At 37.0% G+C, this 10,913-nt stretch overlaps 1 protein-coding gene across 10 annotated transcripts in view; it reads right to left on the reverse strand.

The window, feature by feature from the left end:
- The window catches only part of kiaa1109.L (KIAA1109 L homeolog), a 163,269-nt gene that overhangs the window by 65,089 nt on the left and 87,267 nt on the right, over positions 1 to 10,913 (reverse strand). For all 10 annotated transcript variants that reach the window (XM_041580744.1, XM_041580740.1, XM_041580751.1 and 7 more), the window contains exons 30-41: positions 9,878 to 10,051; positions 9,470 to 9,590; positions 8,082 to 8,228; positions 7,588 to 7,715; positions 7,058 to 7,260; positions 5,817 to 6,014; positions 5,512 to 5,723; positions 4,931 to 5,082; positions 3,747 to 3,897; positions 2,808 to 2,960; positions 2,413 to 2,653; positions 1,473 to 1,621 (exon numbers count right to left, since the gene is read on the reverse strand). In XM_041580744.1, coding sequence (XP_041436678.1) covers positions 1,473 to 1,621; positions 2,413 to 2,653; positions 2,808 to 2,960; positions 3,747 to 3,897; positions 4,931 to 5,082; positions 5,512 to 5,723; positions 5,817 to 6,014; positions 7,058 to 7,260; positions 7,588 to 7,715; positions 8,082 to 8,228; positions 9,470 to 9,590; positions 9,878 to 10,051 — 2,029 coding nt within the window. The remainder of the gene's footprint in view (positions 1 to 1,472; positions 1,622 to 2,412; positions 2,654 to 2,807; positions 2,961 to 3,746; positions 3,898 to 4,930; positions 5,083 to 5,511; positions 5,724 to 5,816; positions 6,015 to 7,057; positions 7,261 to 7,587; positions 7,716 to 8,081; positions 8,229 to 9,469; positions 9,591 to 9,877; positions 10,052 to 10,913) is intronic.

A 10,913-nucleotide genomic window follows, 5' to 3' on the forward strand; every position in this document is an offset into this window, starting at 1 on the left:
TGTACATCGACGGCTCTAATGTGGAGATCATCAAAAGCACCAAATTCCTTGGTGTCCACCTGGCTGAGAACCTCATCTGGTTCCACAACACCAGCTAATTAACCAAGAAAGCCAAACAGCGCCTCTACTTCCTGCGCAAGCTGAGGAAATCCCATCTCCCACCATCCATACTCAAAACCTTCTACAGAGGGACTATCGAGAGCATCCTGAGCATCTGTATTACTGTCTGGGCTGGGAACTGCACTGTCATGGAACGCAAGACCCTACAGAGGATAGTGAAGACAGCAGAGAAGATCATAGGTGTCTCTCTTCCTTCCATCACAGACATTTACACCACTCACTGCATCTGTGAAGCCACCAGCATTGTGGCTGATCCAACACACCCCTCACACTCACTGTTCACATTTCTGCCATCTGAAAAAAGGTACCGAAGCATTAGGGCCCTCACTACAAAACTGTGTAACAGTTTCTTTCCCCAAGCTATAAGGCTCCTGAATACTCAGGGACCGGACAGATCTCTCTCACACACACACACTCCATCTGACCTTACTATATACCACCACAACGTTACACAGCCACTGTACACCATTGTATGGATGAATAGCCATTGGATACAGTTGTTCCCTATGAGCACATCTGCACTTTGTCATGTTCTTTATCATGTTCTTGCTACTGTCATGTCACAATGATACACCCATCATGTCTGACGTTTAGCATTATATACTTAACATATTACATCTGCTGAGTGTGCACTGTATTGTCCTGTCCCTGCACTGTGCTGACCTGTTTTTGCACTTGCACTTTTTATCTGTTGTCTGGTACATCTATGTTGTGTTGTGTTGCACCATGGTCCTAGAGGAACGTTGTTTCGTTTCACTGTGTACTGTACAAACATATATGGATGAAATGACAATAAACTCACTCTTGACTTGACTGTCCCTGTGTCCCCCAAGATGACAGAAATCCTATTTTATCACATTAGTCAAGCAAAAGGAACTTTAATTACACAATATAAATTATTTGAATCTTGTTTTCTTCAGTCTGGGAACTCATAATTATAGCAAGCAGGAAGGAGCCATTTTGTGGACACTGTTATTAAGGCAAGCCTTGTATCATCTCAAAAACTTGTTTGTGCACCAGAATGGGGGATCCGATGTACATCACCATGCCCTTGCTACACAACTAAACGGTGAAGAGAACAGGGGAATGTGTGGAGAGCAGGGACATCTAGGAAGTGCTGAATGGAAAGTTAAAGTAATTGTCTACAGATTTTTGTGTCTGGATGACAGGTCCACTTTAATGCAAAAAATGTGCTTGTGAAAACAGGCTCTTATATAATCCATTACAGATGAAACGTACAGCTGATGAAATGAACTTGTACAAAAATTAACAACCACAGTATGAGAATGGCTAGAATTAAAATATAAATGGTCAACCAGCCTGGAACTGTGACCCACATACCACAAACTTACTTTTATTTTGAGCGCAGAGTCATTGTGGGTATGAGACTTTGATAATTTCCTCATAATTTCAACTCCACTTACAGGACCAGAGGACACACCAGGAGGGGGTGGCCGGCTATTTGTTCCCTCTAGTAGCATAGTATGTTCACTGATTGTAGCTGGAAGTGACAAGTCAACACGTTTTTATTGGCCATAGGTAAATATAAACACATATTTGGTTAACATTCACATATATTGGCATAATACAGTATCTGGCTTAATTAAAGGAAGTTTTTTAGTGTACATGCAGCTTTGTCCAAGTGGTTTTATTAGTGTTAGTGAAATTACCCATATATATTCAGGGATCGGTTATGCCAACATAGATCAATAATATACAAAATAAGATTTTAACGGTCTTAAAACATTGTTTGGAAATGGGACGTAGACGCAATGATCGGAGGTTTTGGATCATCCAACATATAGCCCCGCCCAGGAGGGGAAGGAATCAGATTTTATTTACTTAAAAGGTATGAAGTCCAGTGGATACACAGATATGTACAGTACTTCAACAACTATTTTAATTCAATTGTACACATGATAATTATGGGAAAGGACCCTTGAATTTTACTTTTTTGTTTTTTTGTAAATGTTCTCTTTAAAATGTCCCTATAACATGCTACTATAGCCATTTTCAGTTTTATATAAATGTTAACCTATTCGGCAACTGAAAATTAGTTGATAAATTAAAGGAAGTGCATGTAGTTATAAGTACAGGTCACATTGTGATGTGTGCGCTTGTTTACACCCAGTGCTAACATGCCACATCTACATAATTACCAGTGAGATCTTTTATACCTCTGAATAGGAGACCAAGCAATATGCTAGCTACTATACAAGCTCCTTTTCCAGAATCATATAAAATAGCAAGAATATTATTAGATCTTTTCACATCTTTCCAAGAACTACATACCAGCATCAAATTCAAATTCAGCTCCGTCTGCACTGGTGTCACTCTGAAGACCACCTCCATTCACTGGACAATTCACATTATGTTCCACCTTTCTTACTGAGTTTTGCGGCTTTATTGGTTGGGCAGGTCTGAGCAGACGAACACCTTTGAATGCAGGTGTAACGACGACAAACTTCATCCATTGCCTGGCTAAAGCAACAAGTCCTTTCTTCAAAGTTACAAGGGCAGGAAGACCATCACTCTGTAACACACAGGTTTAACATATACATATATACAGTTTGCTTTGTTACGGAATACCATTAGGGAGTTTTAAATAAATTATTCAGAAATAATTACTACAGAGTGCATTAAATGCCACAAAGAACAGGTCAAATTTGTTTTTTCCAACTACTTACCAATGTAGCATCTTCAATGATGGAGTAGTTTGCTTGGTGCAAATAGTGATGAAGTAAATTACAAAGCAAACAAGATGGATTTTCTTGCAGGAAGCGAGCTTGTTTAGTAAGCCTGTTATATTTACTCCTCAATGGAAAGTGAATGCTTTTATTCTGTATAATAAAATAGAAAAAAACATTTCATAGCAGGAGAGGGGTGCACGATAGCAACAAGCTACTGTAAATAGCAACTTGGTATCAACAGAGACTCGGGAAAGTAGATGCATCCATACTGTAGTAATAAAGAGAAAAAAATATGTAAGTAGGTATTTTTCAAATCCCAAATGTGGTTCAGGATTTGGCAGAATCCAGTGCGCTAGGTAAACTGAATCCAAACCCTAAATAACATGTAACTTTAAACTCACTGGACAATGGTAGTGGATTATGTTTTTCATATGCTGTAGATTTGGTACACAACCACTACTAGGAGGGCTCCAACAACTAACCTAAAGCATGATTTGTGAATCTGCAACCACTATGGAGTTGTGAAAAAAGTGATTTTAATGCTAACTTTTTATTTTGCCTGTAAGAGAAAAAGTTATTGGCACTGTCTAAAGCTTGAGCCAAGATAACACAGGTGTGGGAATCATGAGGAAGCTGAAAAAAAGTCTCAGTTGGCAGAACAGCATCTTCTCCTCATTATGATACAATTAAAGGGCAACAATCTGCTGCAGAAGTAATAGAATGGCGCAAGGCAGAAACATAGCATAACCAGAGACAAAATTCAGTTGTTGGGAAAGAGGACATCATGTTAATAAATTCAAAAAATGAATTCCTGCTCAAGTTTAGAGAGTTGAACTAAATACAATAAAGTGACAATAAAGGGATAAAGCAAAGAAGGAAAGAGGCTAAAAAGTCTGCACGTTATCCAAAAGAACAACTGCAATTTGCTCTACTCACCTCTAATGCCTCGGTCATAATGCACCCCATTACAGCACAAATTCTCAATGTTCCCTCAGTTTCCAACTTGTTTAAAGAGGATTTTAACTGGTCAATAGGAACCAGCCACGCGCCTACTGCCGGAGTTGCAGTGCTAAGAAGATTTAATTGCCTAAAAAAAAAAAGAAAATATATTTTTAAGTTTCGATGAAAAATGAATAATGAGCTTGACATATTTTAGTTATATAGTTGAACAGACTCTTGTAGTAACTTAATCTCTGTTTAGGGAGCATCTGATTATCTGACTTTTTTCCAGAAACTGAGGGACAGTGCAGCTGTAAATTGTAACAAAAATTTCTGCAGACAAGCCAATAGGCAAATGCTAGAAGAATAAATATTATAAAAGGCAAGGACGAAAGCAAGTATTTTAGCATTGCAACCCAGAATTGCTGAGGGACATGGCAGCCCCAGAAAACATAAAAGATAGAACCAACTTCTATCATAAAAGCTAGAACCAAATGTGGCTATAACTCAGCAAATCTATAGGGTGTTAAGTAACCTTGGTAAGAAATGCACTAGCATAAACCATTCACAAGTGAAGATGGTTATCTCAGGGAGTTGCTCAAGAGAATTATTCTACATCTCTGTGCCACTTAACTTTTCACACACACGTAATAAATTGTGTAGAAATACTCCATGGTTCAAGAGACCTCTGCCATTGATTCCTTCATGACCTCGACAGGTTTTATGTGTATTTTCGGATTCAAGCTATTTTCAGGGTCGGGGTATGATAAATCTTGAAAAAAAATCAAGTTTAAAAAAAAACTCGAAAAATTGGGGGTTTTTTATCTGAAAATGTGAGTTTTGACCAAAAAAATCAACTGGAAACCTTGCATTTTCGTGGAAAACAAAACTCGAACCTTAATAAATAAATAACCCCCAAAATGTTTTCAATGAGTTAAAAGTTATTTTTAATTGTAACTGCAACTAAAAGTTGAATTAGTGGTCCAGAGATTGAAACAATTTGGTACAATTAGTTCCTCTTCCAGCTCCAACAGCTACACTGTTTTAGCAATCAGAGCCAGTAAGGCAGAGAATAGAAACAAAGAGATATTGCTTTCCAGGAAAAGGACCCAAAAAAGTGTTAAAAAGAGAGATCCACTTGCTTGGTATTGGTGGTATTGCTTTGCTCCATTTCTACTTACCTGGTAAAAGTATATGTCGGAGAACGCACATTTGTAGGAGCAGCAAAACTAAACCAAATCTCTTTGATTGTCAATTTCATGCTACTAGAATCTGGAGGTGGAGGCATTAGTGGTAGATCTTTCTTGAGATCATCTGACTCAACACCTTCATCCTTCAAGGAAAAGATACAATCATTATTACTGTACAATTAGTGTATTATTTAACATGCCTCTTAATTTACCAAAGAATTTTAACTTATGGGTGTTAGAGACCATTTATTGTTGCCCATTATTTTGCCTTTGAGTAATATGCTCCACTTCTATGAAAGGACTGCATAATCTATGCTAATACTTGTGAGCAAAATCTTTAAATTACTTAATAATGTACATTTGGTCAATATGTAACTTAATTGTCAATTAAGCACCTTATTAAGAACCTTATTTGACACCAGCCCAACTCAATAACCTCATGTCAAAAGGATATTTACTCTTTAGAGCTTATGTCTACCTTTAAAGAGAGCCTCACAAAGAATCTGCATTGTGACTTGTCAACAAGGAAGTTAATTGTTGAATATTGCTGAAGAAATCAGTTGCTCTTTTACCTGTTCATCGGACACAGAGTTCCCATTAACGTCTGATGAGGGACTCATGCCATCACAAGGAATGTTATCATCAGAAACATCTGTACTGTAGCCACTGCCCGTGGGGGAATCAGTTGAATCATTAGATTTTTGCAAACCACCTTGTTCAGGGGCATTCGATTTTCCCATTAATCCAAATGAATTGTACAAGAGAGCACCAGATTGTCTTCCACCTTTATTAAGATAAAAGAATAAAAAAAGTGAGACTATAGCCTTGTGATATTGCAGTATCTGCATAGTGTGCTTTAACAAATGATAAACCCTACCTTTTATGGTCAAATTTTCAATTCCACACTCAAACATAATCCAACCCCATTTTTCTTGGCTTGGCCCAATTTTTGTTACATCAGCAGTGGGTGGCTGCTCTGTTTCATCCACAAATGTAAAATCATCTAACTCTTCCAGTGTAAAAAGTACTTTTGATTTCTCAAATGGAATGGTGGTGATCGCACATGTTCCAACATCTGAAAAGAAAAAAAAGTGGAACCAATAATGTCTTACTAAAACCATAAAGCTGCATTTATTGCTGTATTATAGTTACAGTTAAGGGCTTGCAGCAGGTGCCTCATGACATGTTACTAAAAGATATATAAAGGTGGTCAAGACTGAATTGCAGTCTGGTAGTTTTAAACATGAAACATGTTTGGTCGATCGGACAGGTTAGAAAATTTCTGCCGCCTGCCGATAATATCTGCGTGTACTGCCGATTTTCAGTGGGAGACTGTCACTAGCTTTGTCTATCGTACGATTGCTGTCAGGGGCAGAACATCGGCCAACCTGTTCTTTAACTACTTTATTTGGTCGGAGTGGCAAGACTTTGATCTGAATGGTTAGTGGCAGGTCGGGAGATGGGAAAGTCTGATCGTACATTGATTCGTACGATCGGATCTTTGCATCTGTGGCCAGCTTTATGGGGTTAACATTATGAAAACAGACGTTTCCAGAATTGGCAGAATAAAGTTCAGTTTTATCCTCTATCTTGAACTGTGGACATTGTGATCATATCTCCTAATAAGCCTCAACCAGGCCACAAGGTAAGTAAATTGTACAGTCTTCTGAAAATAAGTAAATGCAAACAAATTTCATTTTAACAAGGCGGCTTGTTTCTGTTTCCTTTCTTTTTCTTACTTTCAATATTTTATGACAGAGCTTTCATACAACCCTCAGTTGTCCTTTCAGGATCAATGATTCTAAAACAGAATACCTCTATTATTTATAACAATACTGCAAGGAAAGGCTTTTAATAGAATTTAGAGGCAGAATGGACAATAAAAAATCATAAAAACCTAACTTTGTGATAACAGACAGTGATATGAAACAGCTGAGCAGTGTAGAAAACAAGTCTAAAGTACTTTATCCAAGCTTCTTTTCCCATTCTTAACAAACTAAATTTTCTTGACAAACACTGCATTATTTACATGAGCTTATTATCTATATGTGGACACCTCTTTTATTGCCAAGTCTGAAATTAAAGTGTATGTTATCACACAATGAATATAAATCTCACCTGATGTGTCAAGACCTCTAAGCTGACCATGCACTCGGTGAACATTAAGCTTGGCAGCAATTTCTTTCCCCCTCTCAGCTCCAGCATTTGACCGGAGAGATCCTGAAGATTGAGGCTGCATTTTACTTGCATTTGCATATTTTTCAAGGTTGACTGCAGGGTGGCTTGTATCTGTATTGTTTGGAGTATCTTCTACCACTCCTCTGTAAGAAACAGATAAAAAATGGTACCCTTTCTGTCTGTGCTATAGTTTATTGCTAGTTGCAAAGCAATTTAGTACAAGACTTAAGTAATGGGCAGCACCATTACTAAAAACATATATCCCCATATGTAATAAAAAGCACAAAGTTACCAAAGTGTAGCATTTCTAAGCAACCAATACGCTTACTTTTAAGTTTTGGGTATTTAGAATAGCTCACATAGTGTAATTCTTACAGAAAAATTATGTCAGATACCTTTATTAAATAGATGTTTGTCAATGTGGTGCATAAATGAAGGAAATAATGGAGACCACTAACATAACATTTTACCTGTTCATACGAACTTGCGTTGCAATTCTATCAAAACAAAGGGCAATTAAAGAAACATGGGTAACACTTTTATTTGCAGCTGTATTCGATGTCTCCTCAACTGATGCTTGTAACAAACACAGATTCACCTGAAAAGTATAAAATAAAAAGGTCAACTAACTGAACAAATTACACTGACACTTGCATTTATTCTTACTGTAAAACATTATTTTGTGCACTGTCTAGACAACATGGTGGAAAATGCATAAGATGCACTGGAAAATTATGTTTTTAGCAACAACAAAGGTAATCTGTAAATAGAGGACATCTGTTTTGTGGGAAAAGAGAACAGAGCCCATAGCTGATAATGTATTGGACATAACCAGACTGACTCTTGATGCTGCTAACGAACACTAACTAATCAAGTTATTAGTTGGCAGTTAGCAGCCAAAATGCTAAGAAATAACTGGTTCAGAGTATTTTCTCAGATCCAAAATCATTGGAAAACACTTTACCTTAGGAATAGTAACATTCGCTTGAAGCCCCTTGATTTTCACCTTTTCTTGCTTAAGTATAGGCTTAGTGGGATTCTGCCCTTGAGTTGTGGTTCCCATAACATTATTTTCTGGTTTGGATGTTTTGGTTTCAGGTTTTGCAGATAGCTATAGAAACACAGATTTAATGTCACCTATTATGTACCACATTTAATAAACACAGTAAGGTTAACAACATGAGCATTTTGTTTCGTAGCTCGTGTGGACTACAATATATTTCTAAAGATCAACTAGTGTATCTTTAAAGCAAAAAGTAGTGTTACCTGCTTCTTACAAATAAAACTGAAATTAGAACATATGAATCAGCCAGAACAAACAATTTGCAACACATAATGATTTAAAAAACTACCTTTTCTATACAAGAAAAGGGGCTGTAACTAACTAAGAAATGTTCTTTTCAGATAAGCATTTAATATTTAACCTTATAAATAGTTTTAAATAGTCAGGATCAAAAACAAAATAGCTTGTGCATGTACAAAAAATGGGACTAGTAATGGGACGGTATGGTAATCCATGTCCTCCACATTAAAGGAGAAGGAAAGCTACCAAAGCAGTTTATTGCCAATAGATTAGCCACAATAGTGAAAGCTATAACACTATATTTTTTCTGCAGAATGCTTTACCATACCGGAGTAAACAGCTCTAGAAGCTCTCTCTGTTTGTTTAGGATAGTGGCTGCCATATTGGCTTGGCATGACATCACTTCCTGCCTGAGTCTCTCCCTGCTCATTTATAACTCTGGGCCCAGATTACAACAGGGAGGGGAGAAGGAGAGAGGAGCAAACTGAGCATGCTCATGCCCTAGCCCTGGAGGTTTATGCTGACAGCAGGAAGTCTGATAGAGAAGCCCATGTGTACACAATAGAAGGAAAGCAATGCAGTGTTTCTTTTGACAGAGGACTCAAAGCACCACTACTTTGAGGGTTTACTGGTGTATTTATAGAGACCTATCTGATAAAGCTTACTTAGTTTTAGCCTTTCCTTCTCCTTTAATAAAATTATTGTATTGCTGTTGTAATTGTTTATTTAGACACATTTATTGTATAGTACCATGTCCCTAGATAAATAACAGTAACATCTAGGATTCAGGAGAGGCATGTGGTGCTTACTATAACAATGAGATATCAAAGAGTATAAAAATAACAGAGTATACATTTTGGGTTAAGGGATACTATGAGAAATTATCCACAGGGTGACCCCAGTAGAATAATTATAAATTATAATTGCATGTTCACAAGTAAAGGCTATGGCACTTCCTTTTCCTTTTCAGGCAACACTTACCTAAAAACCACAAAAACAATCTACTCTAACCTAAATAAAAAAAAACTACAGAGAGTAGAAAAACTTACATTTTCTGAGAAAGTGGTTTTGCTATTCTGCACCGCCTCAGTGAGAACTTTTGAATGCAAATCATCAACAATTGCTGCTGGGTGACGTGTGCTTGTAAAATGCACCAATGCCTCAATGTACCTAAAAGTTTAAACAAATTATTTAATACAGCATCTTTAGATCTTGATTGCCTCTACATATAAGTACTAATAGCACCCTCTATTTCTGACTGCATGTACAGTATATGGCTTTATGTAGAAGTCAAAGCGGTGTTTTAGTGGTGCTCCTTTGTATCCCTGTAATAATGCAAGTAAAACCATGGTAATGCCAAGCCAAATTATGTATAAATTAACAAATAGCTTACACTGAGAAGCTATTAGCTACAGTGTGTCTGCAATCTCTTTATAAACCAGAAGGATAAAAAATACCTGTCCAAAACCTCTGCTACCAAAGGACTGAGGACAATATCCACAGTTCCTTTTACTTCCACAATTGCAGTTGTCCTTGTGTGAGAAGCAGGCTGATCAATGGTCCATTCCTCTGTAAGGGTTTCATCATCTGTATTTTCCATTGCTTTCTTCTCCAGGGGAGTGTATGGTGTGCTAAAAAAAAGAAACAACACTTCAAACAGAAATCTACTATAATGTCAGTAATTATATGTAAGCAAGAATGCAAGAAAATGCGATACCTAAGAATGATACAAACAAATAATTTGCAGTGCTCCAAGATATATATATAGATATATATATATATATATATATATATATATATATATATATATATATATATATATATATATATATATATATATATATATATATATATATATAATAAGGAAAAGCTCGCACTCACAGGACTTATCTCAATCAAAAAAGGTGTTTATTTGGATCAAAAAACAACTGACGTTTCGGCTCACACTCAAGCCTTTCTCACTTTGAGAAAGGCTTGAGTGTGAGCCGAAACGTCAGTTGTTTTTTGATCTAAATAAACACCTTTTTTGATTGAGATAAGTCCTGTGAGTGCGAGCTTTTCCTTATACTACTTAACCTTTTGAGCTTATTGCACCCAGGCAAGGATGACCCATTGACGAGTTGTGCTGGCCTCTACACTACTTATATATATATATATATATATATATATATATATATATATATACAATATCAAAACAGGGGGGTTGTGGGAGCACACTAAAGGCTTTAAAGCAGGGATCCCCAACCTTTTGAACCCGTGAGCAACATTCAGAAGTAAAAGGAGTTGGGGAGCAACACAAGCATGAAAAATGTTCTTGGGGTGCCAAATAAGTGCTGTGATTGGCTATTTGGTAGCCCCTATGTGGATTGTGAACCTACATTGAGTCTCTCTTTGGCAATGTCCCTGGTTTTTATACAACCAAAACTTGCCTCCAAGCCATAAATTAAAAAATAAGCACCTGCTTTGAGGCCACTGAGAGCAACATCCAAGGGG

Source organism: Xenopus laevis, chromosome 1L, assembly GCF_017654675.1.
Source record: "Xenopus laevis strain J_2021 chromosome 1L, Xenopus_laevis_v10.1, whole genome shotgun sequence".
Taxonomy (NCBI): domain Eukaryota; kingdom Metazoa; phylum Chordata; class Amphibia; order Anura; family Pipidae; genus Xenopus; species Xenopus laevis.